Source organism: Corvus cornix, chromosome 5 (genome assembly GCF_000738735.6).
Source record: "Corvus cornix cornix isolate S_Up_H32 chromosome 5, ASM73873v5, whole genome shotgun sequence".
In the NCBI taxonomy this organism is placed as follows: domain Eukaryota; kingdom Metazoa; phylum Chordata; class Aves; order Passeriformes; family Corvidae; genus Corvus; species Corvus cornix.
In genome coordinates, this window is record NC_046335.1 from 53,294,250 (window position 1) to 53,314,318 (window position 20,069).

Here is a 20,069-nt window from a genome sequence, read left to right on the forward strand (position 1 = left end):
CACCTCATTATAATCAAAGGAATCACCTCGGCTTTCCTGCCTGGGTGAAATCCTTCTGGTGGAGTCCACTCCAAAGGAGTCCAATGTGATCTTTTAGGGGCTGCCATTCCTCCAAGAGAACCTTTCAGCACCCGAAATGAAAGTGGAAGGATGAACACCAAAGACCCTCCACCAGTCAATCAGCACCTCCTGGGGTCATGAGAGCAGAGTGAAGGAGCTCCAGAGTGTCAGGATTAGACACTGGGGGTTTTCACCATGCAGATCACAAAACATTTCCCTAAATCAGTTAAGGGAAAGCTGATATGCAGTCAATGAACACTAGAAAACCCTGTCACATTGAACAGATGCTGTATATAAGGGGCAATTCCCAAAAGCTAGGCACAAATAAAATATTTAAAACCCCGAAGCAAACCTCATTTAAGCTATTTTGTTTACAATGTACCTGCTGAATGAACAAATTGAAGTGACAAATCTAAATGAATTGGGCAAGCACTCAGAGCCTTCCTTCGGTGTGAGCAGAGTCTTCCCTAGCAGATGTCCAAAACTCTGGGGAAAAGGAAATGGACTGCTAGATTTCTCCACTTAGTAAATGAAATTGAAATCTATTAAAAAATCATCTAGCACAGTGAAATCCGAATTTAGAACCAGAGAACACGCATCTGGGTATGAGGCCAAAAATGTGATACAGCCTGTGTTTCTTTGCAGGGTTGTATTTCTTTCTAAATTTTCTGGAAGCAGAAAGGAAAGCATAACATCTTAGCATTTGCCCAAGCAAAAGAAATGTGGGGATTGTTTCCTCTCAGTCTTGTCTGCTGGAGTTGTTCCAGGTTGTACAAGTAACCATGTTTTTATGGAAACAGAACTGAGGGCTCAGATTCTCCTGTAAATTCTCCTTCTCCCCAAAAGGGTGTCTCTCTCCCAGCCCAAAGATGGCTGTGGAGGGAAGGGGGAAGGGAGAGCTGTATTTTACAGTTTGGCCACTGCAAACTCCCAAGACAATTCACACACTGTACCTTATTCTGCAAGTCAGGCAAATACACAAATTGCTCAGTATCCAAACTTCAGTAACAGCAAACACATTTATAGGGACATGGAGCGTGAAGTCTTACTACTCTTTAAATACAAAAGCAAAGTTGGAGGCAGCTGCAAAGCTGCCACAGTTGTCTGCAGAGCTCGCCAAAGCACCAGATGCTGCTGCAGCAAAATTTCTGAGCGGGTACAGTAGGACAGATGGTATGACATCACCTGACAACATTCTTAGGACAGAAATGTTTATTTTGATATTGCAATGTGTGATTATTTTCTCCTTATGTTGCTGCAATTCCTATGCTAAGTACAATCATTACTAAGCTAATTAGACATGGCATATTTCTGCAAACTAACAAATGATAATGCAATATTGGAGCAGGGTAAATGGATACTGAAATGATCCCTATCATTTTTAGACAAACACGCTCCACGACAGCTACTGATGCATAGATAAAGGCAAAGGAGCAAAGTTTTATGCCTATATTTTTGAGCCCATTAGTGTCTGAAAAGCTTAAAAACATCCTCATTATATTGAGAATTCACTGTTGATTTAGACTGAGTATTCCAGAGTCATTGAAGTACATTAGTTGCTGAGGAATTTACTCACACTACAGCATTTAAAGGATTTACATCTGGCATCAGGGCAATAATGTGCTTTAGATGCCATAAACCAGCACAAGTCAAATCCTGTATGTTTTAAGTACACAAGTACACAAAAACAGGAGGAACATTTTCAGCTCTGTCTTCTGTGTCTGCATTACACGACATGCCCTGGAGATGGCTGCCTCTTAAAGCTGAGCTCCTTCCCTTAAAAAAATTCTAACTATCCAAAGAATGCAGTAAAGCCATGAAATATGACTGTTGTCAAATAATACCATGAGAAAAATTATAATCCACTTAGGAATCTAAAAGAACCAAGACAAATTGCCAATGGCAGGGCATGCAAGCTGGTGCAGAACAAAGACAAACCACCTACATCTGCTTTATCAGCCAGCACATATATTTGTAGCAGCTCCTCACCAGTTTTGCACTTATATTCTGACACAACCATACAGACCAGCACATGGCGGGGGGGTGAATGGCTCCCCATGCACAGGGTGACGTAGATGCCGAGCAAGGTGGAAGGCAGGTGGCCTGAGAGGGAGCAGCTGTTTCTGTGGGAATGATCTTGCTCACGGGCACAGCACCCTGAGTGCAAGAGTGCTGCACCCTCCTGCTGCACCCAGCCGTGATTTAACCTGCCCAAATCCCACTGACACAGCTGGGAGTCACCTGCCTGACCAGTGATTGTGGTTCTGGGGGGAGCAGGAGCCAGGTGGGATGGGCTGACTGGGACCCAGGCACTGGTGTATCAGCAGTCTGTGTGCAGCTCTAACTGCACCCTGCCCAGCCTCAGCCCTGCTGCCTCGCTGTATCTCGTAAATCTGAAACTCTTTAATTTCCTGCTGATGTAAGAAAATCACTTGGTCTGCCAACAAGTTTTCTTATTTCTACCAAAACACTAGTAACTGAATATTTAATTCCTGCTGCTGTTGTCCTCCACTGAAGCAGATTGGGAGTTATAAACATGACATTTTAGTGCTATAACTGGAGTCTGTACCAACTCCTGTTGTTAAGGTTTTTAACACTTTCCTGTGAAATGTTAATTGAACTTTCTGTGCTGCATGCTATGATACAGCTGCATGGGCAACCTGGTCTTTCATGGACCTCCACACGTTCAGACTCTTGCCTGGATCTGAGCAGGGATTGAATCAGAAATGCAAAGTAAAAGGGGATTTTGGGCAACTTTACGGTTGCAGAAATGTAGAGGTAGGTGATGAGGGAGGGCAGTTCCCTGACCTCTTAATGTTGACCAGCACCTCCCAGCTAGCGCCACAGCAGTCCCAGCATGAAACTGGGACTTGCTGGTTGGGCAAGGTGCTTACACAATATTTCCACCATCTTTTCTGCACAGTGAAGACGCATCCTTCAGTTCTGGCCTGTCTGATTTAAGACCCTTCGGTCCCAGTTCCACAAGTGCTGAGTGTTCAGATGGGAAAATTATGCCTGACTGTAGGAAGCTGTCAATAACGTTAAGTATTCTGCAAAATCAGGCTCATGCCAAATCAAAGGGGACCCTCAAAATCAGTGGCCCATTCATTCTTTTGCACCTGAACTTCTTGGTTTGTCAATTGTGAGTAATAATGCTCCTTCATCTAAAGCGACTGCACTAGTACATCTGTGAGATGCAAATGGAGGGAATTATTAATTCCATTTGGAAGGGAGGTTAGACAGTGCACAGTGAGCAGGGCACGGGGCCACGCATTTCAACAGAAGAAAACAAACTACTGAATAGTTGCTTATCAAAGAAGGGCCATCTACATCTCCACTGAATGCGGCAGAGGAACAAATAAACACGTGAGCATGTCATTATCTGCTCTCTGCACAGCAGACGCAGGGCGGTATTTCCCAACTTCTGAGAGCCTGGCTCTGTAGCCGGGCCAAGCAGTTTTGGGGTGGGTGTAGGGGTGGGGGAAGCTGTTGGACGAGTTGGGGAGATGTGGGGCAGAGGCACAGGCAGGTGCAAAGCCCTTGGGGTGAGCCAGGATGGGTGCTTGGGGCAGGCAGAGTGGGGAATTCACAGCCGCAGCCCACCACAACCACAGCCGACCCCACGTGTCCCTGCACTTTCCATTTTGCTGGGAAATCTCCCCAGCAGCAGTGGGATTTGAGAAAAGGAAGAGAGCTGCATGAAGGCAGCAGTGAGAGCACAGCCAGGCCCCAGCAGCTTTCCACCTGTGGGCTGACTTTGGGGGATAAATGGCGCTGGTCTCCCAACACACCTAACCACGTTCTGGCCACAGGACCCTCCCTGGGAAGTCCATGTCCTGGCACAGCCAGGCTGGGGAAGCTAGCCTGGGGTTTCCATCATGTCTCCATGGGGTCCCCCAGGAATCCTGCTGGATGAGAAGTCTGCTGCCATGCCACAGTTTCATGACTGGAGCCTGTGCCAATCCTGGACCTCTTTAAAGTGCTTTCTTGGCACTTCTAACTATGGACACTCGAAAATGAACATTTCACAGCATATGACATTTGCACCCCAGGGCCAACATACAGCTCTCCAGCACAGCAAAATAAATGAGCCTTGTGTTTAGCAAAACTTTTTCTGATTCCAGATTAAAAAGACCTCAAATCCTGAGTCTGTGGCTCCGAGACATTCATCCTAATGTGAGTTTGCTTTCTTGTCCTTTCACATCACAAAGACACTAAACCAAGACTTCCTTGTGAGAGAAATGCTGAACTGCTTTTTATACTGTTTACAGGGAGTACAGAAAGGATAAACAATCCTTGCAACAATGGATATTGTTCAAGGATGGAGGGCTTCTTTTGAAAAGATCTCATTTATTTTTCATCACTTAGGTGGTTTGATTAACTTTGGTGAATTTTACTGCATTTGGCTAATGATGGCAGGCTGTTTTTATGGCCCTTGAGCAATTGCTTTCCCTTTCTGGTTCTCAGGCACAATTCTCCCCGGGCTCACAAAGTCCTTTTACAACAACGATAAAACCTGAATTAAAACATAAAGAATGTTTTATTTCTTCGCCACTTTTTAAAATACATTTTGAAATTTGGACCTAACACAATCTGACAGTTTGGATGGGTGGACTTATACTGAAAATGTCCATCACCCATATTCTTTATAGCCCTATATAGATATTTTAAATGTAAAGCTGTCTGAAGTGCTCACAACTTAAATAAATGTGACAGCAAGAACAAGAAACCTCAAAAAGGAAGAGAAGAAAGGGCTTTTTTTGTTGGGTGGTGACAGGGTTTTTTTCTCTGATTGAAAATCAATCTTGAAAAAAAAATATGAATTTGAATTATTCTCATTCAGTTATAGTCTTTGAATTTTATATCTACTTGTGTAGTAGTCAACTGCTTAGATCCTTTGTAATCAGCTTGCATGCTCAGTTTATATTTGTTAGGGAACATGGGATTACTTGGTTTAAGCATTTGTCGTGAACTTCCACAGAACCACTACAATAAAAATAGAAAGCCCCCATTAAGGAAAACCTGTCTTGGAAGCAACAGATGGGCACATGAACTGCTTCATCTGCTGAGAATAAAGTTGTACAGGGCAGGCAATAATCAAAGGTAACTGAAATGCTGCTGCTTGGACCTGCAAGGGAAACTTCTATGCACCACTTAGGAATTGTACTTAAGCACAAAATGCCACAAAAGGAAAATGCAGCTTGACATTTGTAAACTGAATTGATTTTCATGTAAAAGGAGGAGCAATTTTGCCCATCCTCAGCTGCAGAGTCAGTACTCCAATGTTCTGCAACTGTGCCATCTTGCTTTCCCCAGACTATCTTCTGCCATGCAGATTTACAGTGAGGGGTGCATATTGTTTCCTTTCTATATTTTTCTCTTTTGTAAATGGAACAATTTTGTGTCTAGATGAGGAAAAAGATCAACAGCCACCCACAAATGAGAGGACTCTACGGAGCAGATTTCCAACTCTCCAGAATGGCCACTCTAAACTAAAAAAACCTGCCTGGCATTGAGCAGCTTTGGTACTTTTAAACACCAATGGCCATTGGAAGAGCCACAGAAATGCTGAAGGCCCCAGTTCTACAAGGAATTCCCTGTGGGTGGACCTTTGTGCCCCTCCACAGCCCCACTGCAGGTGCTGGGAGTCACTGAGGCTGACAAACCTCAATTTCTAATTTCTGTACAGGAATATGGACTGCAAGGGGCCTGGATTCTGCCAGGATCAAGTCCTGTCCCCAGATGCCATGCCAAATACACCTTTTCCACTCAACTTCCAGGTTACATTTTAAGGTGGAATTGATCTATTTGCCCCCACTACCATGAGGCTTTCTGGCCTGATTTTGTGTTGGGGGAGAGACAGAGGAAGGGTCACGTTTTTTTAATAAAATGTTGGAAGGACATTTGATCAAGATAATATTTTATGTCATTTTCTGTGAAAAGAAAGCAATGTAATGAATATAGAACTGTCCCTTTTCAGAAGATACATGAGAACTCCTACACATCTCTCCTGTAGCAGCACATAAATACATTCATTTCCGAGGTCAGCAAAGGCACAAAGGAGATGCTGCAATCACGGCACGTGCCCACAGGACTTCATGTGCACATTGTGCAAACACACACATCACCTGCCTTGATGATTTTATTTGAAAAGTAATCAAACCCCATCCTTTCTGTGCTGTGCAAACCTTACCTGCAATAAAACATCTCACCCACACAAAGAAAGGTGTGCAAAACTGCAGACAGAATTCACATTGTCTGCAATGGCACTGCATGAGGCTGGGGTTCGCTCTCACCTCCAAGGAGAACTCTCAGTGCTTGTTGGAGAGGTCTGTGCATTGGAGACAGGGAGGGCTGGCAGGAGACACAGAGCTGTCCCTGCACACCAGTGCCTCTCCAGCACACATCCTTCTCCCCTTGCCTAGGGAGCTGGTCACACTGCCTTGGGGCTTTTTTCCAATGCCCTTGTGTAAGATCCAAATAATCAAATTTACTTAACTGGATCTAAGCAACACTTCCCCTTCTCCTGACTCCCCTTTTCCAGGCAGTGATGCCGACACACTGCCATGGGGGCTCATCTTTTGGCTCCCCATGGCACCTGCCTGGATGGTGCAGGCTGTCCCCACGCAGAGCACTGCCCCACTGCATTTGCAGTGTGGATGCAAGAATGAACTAAATTGGCAATTGACTTTTCCTAGAGTCTCAGTTTTGCAATGTTACAGCACACAGGTAACTGCTTTTTTAAAAACAAGTCTGGGTAGTTTGATGCTCTTGCTTGTCCTGTAAACCTCCTGCACAAATGTGTTTAAAAGGTGGGTGGGTTTCTCAGCAGTCTTCTTGCAAGCTGGGACAAGATCCAGTGGGCCTCTGCACCCTCAGGAATTCCAAATAATATTAGTTTACTCCAAAGAAGGCTTTGCAGTACTTGTGGGGCCATCCTGGGTAACCACGCTTCTGTTCAGACCTCCACTCTCCCCCTGCAATGCCAAAGCTACTCAGTTGCTCAGCCCCTGTTTGCTCCCTTTTACATAAAACCCCACAGATACAGAGGCACTACACCGTATTAGCCCATGGGTTTTGCATACAGATTTATGTCATAAAAACCTATGGAAAAGGGATCATTATGTGGCACAGTGGCAAACCATCCAATCAGACTGCACTGAGATGCAATTTCATTCACACACAGACAGCAAGGCTGAGCATCACGTGGCCACATCCTGTTTTCCCAGTAACCTGGAGGAACACACACACATCCTGGCCTGGAGCAGGCTGGAGGTGGCAGAGCCCATAAATCAGCAGGACACCTTACACGGAGTCAGCAAGCTGAGGGTTGGGAAATCTGCGCATGGATAAGGGTGACTGATGGGAAAACCTGGATGCTGTGCTTTGGCAGCAGAAATACAAACTGCTGCCTGGATGAACTCGGGGCTTGGGGTGGAGGAGGTGTTCCAGAGTGGTCTGGAGGACACTAAGGTGAAGCCCACCAGAGCCAGGATTGCCATGAGATCATGGGAAGGCAAAGGGATTCCAGGGAAACCATGAATGCCCAACAGTCAGGTAAGTGCTGAGAGAACCATACCTGCTGCCAAACACTTCCTGCACCTCAAAGCTAATTCAACCTGGCAAAGTGTGACATTTAGCAAACCAACACACCTCCATGTGGTTGGTGTATGAATAGGTGAGATACGGTGTATTTTCCCAGGGATGTTTCTCTGCCAGGAGCATTCCTCTGTTGTAAGGTTTCTGGGCTATGTCTCCAATCCCCATTGTGCAGGGTAAACACTCCTTGGATAACACCCCTGGCCAGAGCCCATAAATGCTATGGTTTCCAGTTCTGGATTATAAAAAGAAAATGATAGCTTCTCTCTTCTCCAGGCTACTGTATTTTACCAGGAATCTGAACAAGAATGGCCTGTCCATATCACCCATTCAGGACAGTATTTGCTTTCCAGAAATTTTCTCAGAACAAATTCTCAGGTTGGAGCTGAAAGAAGTTCTTTCAATTTATTTGTGATGCAGTAGAATCAGTGCTAGGCTACTGACAAATGTTCTTGGTAAATATATGGTGATTAATGTCAAGGTTCAAGGCTTACTGGAGTAAATGAAACATTACAGCCAGCTTCAGAAATTATCCTTGCAGGTATAGTATGCAGACTAAAAATCAAAAGAAAATTAAAAATTTCATTTAAAAAAAAAAAAAAATCCAATATGCAATATGCACACTTTCTGTGCAAGTCCTTAATTTTGTTCTGGTTAGGAAATAGATTAGGCTTTAACTTAGAGTTCAAGCACTGAATTCTTGCCAAGAACACAATGCAATTTGGTACACCTGCTAAACTAGGTCAGCAGTGAGACAGGCGCCAGAACAAACCCTGCCTGCTTTCACAGAGGCCTCTTGCTGCTGCAAATGGGGGAGAAGAGGGCAAGAAAGGAAAATACAGTCCTAGGGTGAAAGGAATATTGCACAGAGCAGCAGCGAACACAGAGACACCGGGTGTATTCCATCAGACTCAACCCCGGAAGGCATGCCCAGAGGGTGGGGAGCAAAGGTGCAAAGCTGAAGATCAGCAGTAAAGGTGCAAAGCTGAGGATCAGTGGACACAAGGGCAATAAATACTTACTGATTCAGGATCCCTCTGCTGCTCAAGGAAAGCTGAAAACTCCACCAGCCTGAGCTTGGTCGTACCAATAGATCGGCCCTGCCATGCAGGGACTGAGGGAGCCGGGGCTGATGTGGGCTCAAAGCCTGAAATAAAGGAAACAGTTTCATGAAGAAGCTGACACTTCCTCGGTTTATATTTTCTCAATTAAATATAATTGGGAATTATGCATGTAGCCCTTGGATATTTATATTAATTTTAGCAACTAATTAATTCAGGATGAGTTAAAATTGGAAAATCTCAGACTAATACGTAGAAAAAGAGGTCCCAACCCAGCAATCTAATAATGGTGGAAAGAAAAGATCTACTATTTTGTTTCCTTGGGGCTGCAACTCACTGTAGAATTTTTGTTTAAATTATATACTAGATTATAGAGATTTATAGAGACTTCACCTAGACCTACAGCTGACCCTTCCTTGGAAACTGGCATCAAGATTCACAGGAGACATTACTGCCTTGGGAGTCAGGAGAACTGGCCTCCATTTCTGGCTCCTAATGTGCCACATGTTACAAGTAAATCACCCCTCTTTTTGCCTATTTCTTCTGCCACTCTCAATTCCCCTCTCCTATTTAGAGTACAAGGTTTCCAAGGCAGGGACTGTCTCTTACTACGTATTTGCACACTGGGTCTTGACTACTTTTGGAGCTTTTAGGCATCATTATGCTACAGCTAATATTAAATAATTACTGTAGAGAGCTGAATCATTCCCTAAAAAGAAAAAAAAGGTTTTAAATTGATAATAAAGATAGAATGACATGATCTAGATACAGAAGGGATGTTAACCACCCTCTCTAATTCACCTCAAGAGAAGGAATAAATGCTATCTCCTGGTTCTCATTGTAGAAAATTAGATGAGAAGGAAAGAAAACTGTAAAGGAAGAGGAAAAGGCAGCAGCTCAAAGGCAAAACTCATCTTGGGAGAGACACAGGCACAAGGCAGGCAGGGGAGAGGCACCAAAGGTGAGAGAACAAAGATTATCCTGAACTAGGCTGAGAAGCAGGGAGAGGTCACAGGTAGTGTGTGTCCATATCCCATATAGTGAATGTGGTACCTGACCCCAAACCCTCAAATTTAGGCAAGGAAGGTGTGAGGCTTGTACAAAACAGGGAATTACAAATGTCACTGGCTAGACGTGAACAGGAATTCTAATGAAGCAAAAACTCATGCATGAGTTTTAACCAATTTAGAAATACTAAAATTCCTGTTCTGAGAGAAAATGTGGAAGAATAAAAGGAGACAATAGAAAATACCTGTCCTAGAAAATAATGGTATAAATTAGCAATGTCAAGAAAAAGGCATTCTTATGAGTGCAGAAAAATAGCTTTAGTTTGAAGCATTAAATAGCAGAAAGTTAGAAAATCATAAAGAACTGGGTGAGTCAAAAACTTGCAGCACAAACAGAGTCATAAGCACTGGGGTCATTTGGCAAGGGAGACGTAACATGAGAAATCACCTGCAAAGAAATAATTCCTGAAATTATGCATGGAAGGATGCTGGGAAAAGGAGCAGGGAAGTAGCCATGGGAAGGGCTTGATCAATTTGAGCAATGGAATTCAGAATAAACATTAGGTACTTATCAAAGTGGCAGCAGGCAAAGCAGGACCTTCAGGAGGGGATGAGTTATAAACAACCTGATACAGAGAAGTTTTATACTTAAGGCTAAACATATATGATTTTGGAAGGGGTTTTAGGCTCAGTTTAAAATAAATTAAGCTGTATTCTTGTTACATAGCTATTATAAAAGAAACATTCATCCTATTACTCACTTTTTACAGTAATCCCTACATTATGGAATGCTGACTGGAAATCACACATCACAACTCCTTGCATATGTATTAGTGCTTCCTACCTAAAAAAACCCCAAACCCAATGATTTTCCCTAAGATATAATGAGATAATAGGACACTGGGATTGGTGTTTCCTTTGGCTGGAGGGAACATGAGACCTGGAGCTGTGGCTCTGCCCATGTCAGAAGTCAGCACATCACATTCAGTACCAAATTCAAGTCTTTTTAAGGGTGAGGATAAATGAAGAATTACCTGAAATGGGAGCTGTGACTGATGGCTGTATAGGATAGGCCTGCTGAACGAATGGCTTTACGCTGGAATAAAGAGGTACACAGAAATCATACACCGTGCCATCCACAGGAAATTCCATTAGACTCACACAGTATAGGAAAATAGGTGGCTAATGACCTTTACCCACAAACATATCTCTTCCTTGCAGAGCATATTTGACAGATGGACAGCACAGAGGGAACTGAGGGGATGAGAATCACACCCAGCACCCTGAAGCTGGGATCTCAGCGGCGCTCGGTGACGCAGCAGGAAACCTGACCTGCTGCTAGAGTCACAGCAGCCAGGGATGGACACTGCTGGGACTCCCAGGAAACCCAGAGGACACTGAACTTACAGGGTCACAAAGGAGGGTGTCCATCCAGTATTCAGCCTCAGTTTTGAGGTTTGGGATCCCTTGTAACTTTTGGAATGTGAGTTCACATCACTGCAAAGACTCTTTCTTTCCCTAAAATTATCTTTACCTCCTTTTTTGGAAAATCTGCAAGTTCTTGCTTCCCTCATATCACAGAGTGCACAAGCCACCCTCCCACTGCATATAGAAACATATTTGAATTTTCAGACTTACTCTTGCGAGGATCCAGGCTGCCCCGTTTGAATCATGCCCGGCCAAAACTGAAAGAGGAAAAACAAACAAACAGGCCCACAGTTGTTCTCTTTGTTGAAAGACTTTGGGTATTTTTGAGCAAGCATGATTCCTTTTGCAAACCCAAGTCAAAGCATTAATCCATTCATTCCGTCTTAGTTTTCTACTGAACATTGTTAGAGAATACAGGGGTTTTTTTGGGACTCAGCTAACGACTTACCCCAGGTGCCCCAGGAAATGTAGGACGGGGAATTCCTGGCAGGCCCAGCTTGTTGTGAATAGCAGTAGCTGAGACTATCTGAGCTGATGACATTGCTGCCATGTGCTGGAGTGCTTTGTCCTTTGCTGTCTGATCCTTTAATATGACAATTACACGGAGTCTTAAAACATTTGGCACAACAAATGATGTTAAATAACTGCAGATACAAGCACATAACTACAAACTTAAAAAGCCACACAGAAAATGCAAAAATAGCAAACCATGCAGGGGAAAAAAAAAATACAGCACGGAGGCTAACACTCTAACTACCACAAGGCAAAACCTCCTCTCAGACCTGTATGGTAGACCTGAATTCTCACAGTCTGCTCTGCCAACACACAGGAAGCTCTGGGAGAGCAAACTACTGGCCACTTGTTTATCTGGGCAAATTCTGCCGATTTCAAATCAGGCTGGACTAAGCAGGGCATGCTGCTGAGGCTCAGCTCTGCCTGCAGGACAGGGAGCACTGAGATTCAAGCTCTATCATTTCCATCTAAGAGGAGTTTGCCTTTTGTATTGCAGTGTAAAATGAGAACACAGAACTGCGGCTGACTTGCAAACAGGGACAGTTTTCTTCATGCTTACGGGCTTAGAGTAATTTTGGATTCAGCTTTAAGACAAACATTTTGAAAGTTAGGTCACAAACATGGAAATAACATTTTAAATTTTCAATTGTGGCATTTTACTGGTTTACAGTGTTCCCAAAGAAAGCTATCAGCCATAAAATTCCTGCTTTTTTCGAGCACACAGGAACAAGTTTAGGAAAAGGTGGGTTGTTATTGGTTACTTGTATTAGAGCAGCGCTTGGAGTCCCAGCCACTGCCAGTCAGGTATGGTCACAGGACAGAAAGGGATAGCCTCTTAATGCAACAGAGTTAACCAGGGGGATGTCCTAGGTCAGGGAAAATGAGTAAACAACAGGCTGTTACACACTGGTAAAGCAGGGTTCCTCATCCAGAAGTACTGTATTAATAAGTACCGATATTTAGGTATGTCACTTAGAATGAAGGAACACAAGCAGTATTAGGCAAGGATGTTTTGGGGGTTTTTTTTCTGGTTTTATTTTACAAGCATAGTAGCAAGCATGCTGGCAAGAGATGCATGCTCTTATGTATGATATATGACTTTGCACATATATGCTCCCTTTAAAGCTTGTATGTAGTAGTACTATAGGTGAGCAGTTTCTTCCTTTGAATAGCTCCTTTAGAAACAGCACAGGCTGAAAGTACAGGAAAAGCTAGCCAAAAAATTCTGCCAAGCACAGCTAAGGTACATAATACTTGGTTTAGTCAAAATACTTACCATGCTTGTTACCTGGATACAACAACAAACAGTTTATTAAAATGCTTGTGTAGAATAGCAGACTCTTAGCAAAATATGAACAAAATAATAAGAGACAAAGGAAGAGCAGTTTGCTCAGCATTAAATATCAGCTTTAAACAAATGCATTATTTTCACCCAGGGACTGATTCATTAAAAGGGGAACAAAAAGGATAAAAAAATACCAACAAAACCCTGGGGAGAAACAACCCCAGCTCCCTGTGCGAATGCTGTGGATACTGAATGAGGGATTGTTGCTGAGTGTGTTTCCCTGAGCTGTGCAAGGAGCCCCTGTGGGACACAGCCCAGAGAGCAGCAGGTGGAGCAGGGCAGGAGCAGCTCCAGCATCATTGCCTCTGCTCCCTGCAGGATGTGGGCCCAAAGGACAGCCCTCTGCTCAGCAGCTCTAACACCCTGGGCTCACCTGTGCTGAGGGGGACACATCCATCAGCACGGGGCCAGACTCGGTCCTTTCTCAAAACTTGTAGCTTTCTGATATAACCACAACCAATTCTCTGGTTAAGAGCTGGAGCTCAGCCCTGGCTCTCACCCCTGCCTGCCCCAGGGTGGGAGGGTGTGCACAGGAGGTTTGTGCTTTACTGGCTGCTTTTGGACGTCTGAAGACCACCGGGCTAAAAAGATGTTTAGCTGTGTGCTAAGAAGTGGCAGTATCCTGACATTCATGCAGACCTCCAGACCCCTCTACACTCTTGCACAGCAAGAAGGACCCTCCATCATGAAAAGATGAAAGTGAGATGTCCTTAAGCAATATGGAGATCCAGCCCTACCAGATTTCTCTGTTTCACCCTCTTTTTGTAAGTGGAGCTGTGGCTTGGAAATGCCAAACCATGAGTCTCACACATTGCCTGCTGAATCCTAACAAAAACCAACATTCAGGGGATCTGTATCCTGTGTGTAAAATAAATGATTCAAGAGACATGTGCCTCTGGGTCCTAGTAACCTCCGAAACTGTGTGAGTGCTGCTTTTGTGACCACCTTGTTCTTCTCCAGATGTGCTGGGGCTCTGTAGGCTCTTCTCCTCCACTGCCTCCTGCCTGCCACCACATGAAGATGCAGCCAGTGCCTGTGGCCCCTGCCAAGTTCCCAGACTCCTCTGGATCCACTATTAGATGGATTCAAACTAAAGGAGAATTTAAAAGTAAAAGCTTTTTTAGGGCTATTAAAGTCCATTCCTGGGAGTTGTGTGAGCCCGAGGTAGGTTATGTGTCCATGAAATTGCTTATCATGCCTTGCTTTATCCCTCTGAAGTCTCTGCCTAACTCCCTGCTAGTGTTAGTGCAGCTCCAGGAGAAGATGTATTTATTTCTGCCTGATGAGGCACTGAAACAAACTGAAGTGCATTACTTTCTGTAATGTTCTTGCCATCCAAGGACTAGAATAGGAGCCTGGACACCCAATACAGCAACAAATCCCACCCTAACAGATGAACTAGGAAAAATTTTTGAAGATTTACACTTCCTTCAAGATCTTCTGTGGAGCTCTTAGTCACCATTACAGTGAATCTGATGATCCTGAATTTTAAGAACAGTGACAGGGATTTTTGGAGGGAGAAAACATCTTTTCTTTCGTGACATGAAATGGGATGTGCCTTCCTTCTTGCTGGTTGCTGCTTTTCATCCTAGAATGGTCTGTGTTTTGTGGGGCCATTCATCTCATCCTCTTTGACTGATGATGTTTTCAGGAGGATGCAGAGAAAGTAAAAAACCTTTAGAATGACAGCTCAGAAAGGCAATCCTTCAATAGGGCTATTTTTGAGTAGTTTCAACAACCCCCGCAGAGTTTCCTACTGGTGACAAATCTGATCTGGGACATCAACACACTCAGGCCAACACACATCAACGGGAAGTTTCACCTTTTGTAGGCTTAGGAATCCTTGCACAGTGGGAAGATTCAGCTTTTCTCAAAGTAACTTTACATTCAAACATGACAGAAATCAAATTCAAATTCAAATACAGATACTTAGAAGGTCCTGAGTTTCATTGGCAAAAGAGCAACTTCAGCTCCAGGTACTTTTTGAGAGCTGCAAGGTGGTTGCCTGTGCTTGTATAATCAAGCAGGCTTCATGGTCTTCAAAAACAAATGGGATAACCACATTTTAAAGCTGTTTATTTAGATTGCAATATTGGCTTGTCTGCCACTTAAAAACAGGTATATATTGGGGTTTTTCAGACTGTAACAGAGAGCACTCGTAACCAGGAGGGAATGAGTCTCTCTACCTATCACTGCACAACAGCCACTGCTGGGATGGAACTTGGTAACTGATTAATAACACACAATGGTATTACATCACAGTTTAGGCAGCAAGAGAAGTAATATATCCAATTAAAACGGCAGGGGTAATTTAAACAGGCAGATTACAGTAATTACCCAGGTTGGAATATGGCCAGGACAAATGGGTTAACACCCCTACTCTAAAACAGGAACGTTGTGGGATTTTTAATGACTGCAAATAGTTAAGATTTTGATTTCCTATCTTGTCCAAGAGAGAAAGGGTTTCGTTTTGCTCTCACTTGTGCTGCTTTGTAAAGCTGGAACAATTTCTTTCAGGTCAATGTGGTTTACACTGATGTAGTAAAATAAAAGTTTGGCTCAGCGTGCTGCAGTCCCGTGCTGAGGTTCAGCAGAGGCTTGGGGGACAGTATCTCCTACTGAATCATTAAATCCTGCTGGAGCCTAAGGTATTCCTTGGATAGGTCCCATCTGGCCCTGACCTGGTTTGACCCTACGTAGTTCATGAGCTCAGATGGGATTGCTGCTGCCCAGGAATGACACAGTAGTAAGCAACAGGCTGCACTCAGACTCCTGCCTTCCCCTCCACTTACAAAAGTCTTCTGCACTGTGGTACATAATTAATAATGAATGTTATCAAGGTGGATTTAGAGTACAGTCAGTGGAAAACTGGTCTAGCTCCACTAAATTCCTAAAATATCATCTCTGTAGAGGAGATCAAGATGTGCCTCATGTTTTAGCTGACTGCTGCTGGCTGCAGTTGCACACACTTTGTTTTTGGAAGATATAAGCTCTAAGCATCTTATGCAAGGAGACTACAACTTTTAATGAATCAGGCCCTTGAGGTTTGCTTTTCACAATTAGTTTTGGAATGCAAAATACATAGTTAAATTAGATAATAATAATTCCCCAGTATCATCCAATTATAAATCTTAGTATCTATAAAAGCCCCGCATGAAACAAGAGTTCTACATGACAAGCACAAAAGGATTTGTGCCTGACTTTCTTTTAATCCAACATAAACAGAATAATAATTCAATCAATCAGTTCAAACAAGTTCGTAAGCAAAAAATAAAAACTCTTATCCTAGAATGATAAATGGGGCTTTGAATACCATGTTATCTATGACTTTGGGAGAAAAAAAATCTAAGACAGTATGTGGAAAAGTAAGCACAACAGAACAGTATTAATTCAAGAAGCCCTAAAACCTGTACCAGTATTTAAAATGCAAAACTTTTCATGTAAGGAAAAAAAAAAACACCATAAGAAACAACAATTTGCTCACAAAATGGATGTTACAGTAACACTAGGATAAAATAGCTTCCTAATAAGCAATTTTGCAGATGTTATTTCTGCTCAGATCTCGTATTGATTCAAATAACCTTTACAATAATTAGCTGTAGCTCAAAAAAGATAAACAAATCATGACAATATACAATTGTTCTGGACAAAAGATAGAGAGCACTTCAGTGTTTCTAGCCCTGATCTCCAATTTGCTTATTATTAGAGAAGACAGGAGTAAATACAAAAGCTGGCTATTTCAGCCAGGCAATAGCTAATGCCAAGAAGAGAATGCGCATTCAAAGCTGTCCCAACTTGCTGCCTAATGAGTAGCAATTAATCCATCTTATTGTATTTCAAAATGCTGAAGACTCCATTCACATCAAAGGGAATTTTTCAAGGCTTTTATCATTGTTCATTTAAAAAAGTATAGAGCTATCTTTAGCATTTTATAATTGACAACAATATTTTCTTTTTATCCCTAAATGCGGAATGTAGAATAATGGATTTAAAAACATGTAATACATGTGAACTGTAGGCATTTTAATGTGGGGTTTTTTGTCTCTGTCTAATTAATCTTGCACTATGAAAAAAATCTGATATGAAAGCCTAAGATAGATGTACATCCTGCTGTGAACACCTTTACTCTCTGTTTACGTACAGCTTCCAATCCATCTTTTGTCCTGAATGGATAGAGGTGACTTTGGCTCCCTGTCAGTGCAAAGGTGGAAAATGCTGCGACCTGACACTATGGACTGGTGTATTTGACACAGAAACACAACACTGGGGGGTAAAAATTCTGCTTTGCCTCCTCCAGCTTCTGCGTGAGAGGAAATGCCATGAAGAGGAGCCGCCTTTCAGATCTGTCTCCAAGGACAACTTTGTCTCAGCCTCTCTTCCCGTTTTCATGAGATTAAATTTCTCTAACTTCAGGAAGATTTTAATAACTTCAGTATATTAAGATTAAAATCTCTAAAATAGGAGTATTTTCCTGCTGTAAAGGGGATTAAAATGTACAACATCCCTGGAAGGGCTGAGGGGACGCTCTTTACTGGTGGTCTTGAAAGGCAGCAATAGCATTTATGGGTGACACTTGGCTTTCTTGCAGGCTAAGGATCCATCCATCCATCCATCCACAGTGGCTGCAGGTACTTCTCATTGAAGAAAAGGGACTTTGCTGGACCAAGCAGACTTCATGGCATGCAGGTGAGATTTCAGCCTCTTAGAAAAGCTTCCAGTGCCATGGGTGCAGATAGCTCTGAAATCCTTCCATCCATGTGGATTTTTGCAGAAGATAAACACAACAAGATTTGCCCAAGTTCTCTCCTCTCCATGAGCAGATTTCAGACCAAGGCAGGACAGTAATATCTCTTGGTAAAAAATAAACTCAGCATCTAACTTGGGGAATCAGGGTTACTTGTACCAACACTGTCAAGCTAAGAGGCCAGGATCTGGGGCCAACGGGACAGATCAGATCAGACACATCTCAAAAGAAAATTGACACCAGATGCATATGGGATTTTTTTAAAGTGGTAACTGCTTCCATGGGTGCCACCAATCACAGGTTTTGCCAGTGGCAGCTCACTGTTAAAAGGGTGAGTTGGCCTGGGTGGGAAGCATAGAATCATCAGATGGTTTGGGTTGGAAAGGACCTTAAAAATCATCTAGTTCCAACCCCACTACTAAGTGGGACTTTCAAGAAGTGTCACCTCCCACTAGACCACGTTGCTCCGAGCACCATCTAGCCTGGCCTTGAACACTGCCAGGGATGAGGCATCCACAGCTTCTCTGGACAACCTGTGCCAGTGCCTCGCCACCCTCATAGTAATTTTTTTTCCTGTATCTTAATTTAAACCTATTCTCTTTCAGTTTGAAGCCATTCCCCCTTGTCCTGTCACTATGTGCTCATGTAAAAAGTCACTCATGTAAAATACTGTGCATCCTATCTTCTCCTTGGTCACCCCTTCACCAGGGAATGCGGACAGCAAGAGCCCATCATCTTCCTGAGGATATTGATGAGGCAGTTCAGGCTACTGCCAAAACTGGTCCCTGTTGAAACAATGAGCACTCAGAGGTGCTGGAATGTATCCACCTTGTCTTCCTTTTGCACCAGTGATGTCCTACTCAGGCAGCTTTTGAAGTCCTCCGCAAACTGCTTTAGCACGGGGGAGCTGGACTAAAAGATCTCCAGAGGTCCCTTTCAGTCCTAACTAGTCCATGATCCTGGGTGATTTTGTGTGACAGTGGACCATACAGATGGCTCAATACAGGAATAATAAAAAACCAGGCAGTAGCACTAACAAAATGTCTGGAGAAGCAAAGTTCCATCTCAGGTTCAAAACCAGCAGCTTCTACCACTTCCAGGGAGTAATTGCAGCAGGCAAGAGGAACAACAACTCTCTTCTTCATAAGGCAGCTCTCTTACGGCAGCTCCTTACACCAAAGTTTCATCTCTTCCATGTGGGGAGGAAAAGGCCTGTGGGAAGCTGCCCCTTCTGCAGAAGGGACCAGTGCAAGGGGGCAGGTGTCATGCCACGGCTCCTGGTTCCCTGAGACCAACACTGGCAAGGAAAAGAAGAGGGAGGTAGGGAGAGCCTGGCTCCTTCACCCTTTGTGGGCCCTCTTTACGCTGGGGGCTATGTCAGGGCTCCTGAGGGAGCTAATTCCACGGGCAGCCTGGGGACGCAGGAGCAGGGCTAGGACAAGCAGCCTGGGACCCATCAGCCAGCAAGACCCACTGAGGGAGGGCTGAAGTAGCTTTTGTCAGCAAGGCCAGGGGCCAGCAAGCCTCTGTCACCTGTGTGCATTCTGTTCCCACCATGGTGTCTCAGAGAGCTGAAGCAAATACCCCTGCTGAGTGTCAGGGCCTGGAGCTGGGGAATCTTCCTGAAGCCATCAGTTCCTAGCAGTGAAACGGCAGCTGCTCCGCTTCTACTCAGCACTGGGGGAGCTGCAGCCCATGGACAGGTGGGAAAGGGCAACAAGGTATGAAGCCCTTACAAAATATTTTGTTGTCCAAACAGATCTTCCCTTCTTCAGGCGACTCCTTAGAAAGAAAATTCATCCCAGATCTCTATTTACTGCAAATGTCATCTAGACTAGATGAAATATTCTTGGGATTTGGCTACCTCTTTCTTCTTTGGAAAGCTTCAATAAAAATCAGACAGCAGGTGCAGTACTTAAAAATGGTTTTTGCTTGGTAAGTGTCTTCACATTTTAAGGTATTTTGGTCATTCAGAAAGGGAAATATTTTAGAACAGTAAATCCAATAATTGTGTTCAGCTCCTAGGCCTGTATTTGGTACCTATGTGGGCTTCCTGGTTTTTGCAGCCCTCTAAAACTCCAAGAGCTGCTGGTGCTGAGCACCTCTGAAAGTAAGGCCACCTACTTACATACTTAATTTTAGGCATCAAGGCTTGACAATTTGAGCTTAAAATGCTACATATCTCTGTATTATTGCACCCTCGGTTAAAAAGCAGTACTTTTAAGTTTTCTTAGTCGTTCTTTAAGAACCCCAACTGCTCAGCCAGTGCAGCTAAAAAGCCAGCCACCAACAGCCAGACAAGCTTGCCAGCA

General features: G+C 43.6%; 1 protein-coding gene across 10 annotated transcripts in view; it reads right to left on the reverse strand.

Annotated features, from left to right (window-relative positions):
- The window catches only part of TEAD1 (TEA domain transcription factor 1), a 152,528-nt gene that overhangs the window by 19,183 nt on the left and 113,276 nt on the right, over positions 1-20,069 (reverse strand). For 6 of the 10 annotated variants that reach the window (XM_039552599.1, XM_010405301.4, XM_010405302.4 and 3 more), the window contains 5 exons: positions 12,945-12,956; positions 11,604-11,738; positions 11,366-11,412; positions 10,762-10,823; positions 8,682-8,806 (listed from right to left, as the gene is read on the reverse strand). In XM_039552599.1, coding sequence (XP_039408533.1) covers positions 8,682-8,806; positions 10,762-10,823; positions 11,366-11,412; positions 11,604-11,738; positions 12,945-12,956 — 381 coding nt within the window. The remainder of the gene's footprint in view (positions 1-8,681; positions 8,807-10,761; positions 10,824-11,365; positions 11,413-11,603; positions 11,739-12,944; positions 12,957-20,069) is intronic. The other 4 variants (XM_010405303.4, XM_020584591.2, XM_039552602.1 and 1 more) reach the window with 1 other exon arrangement.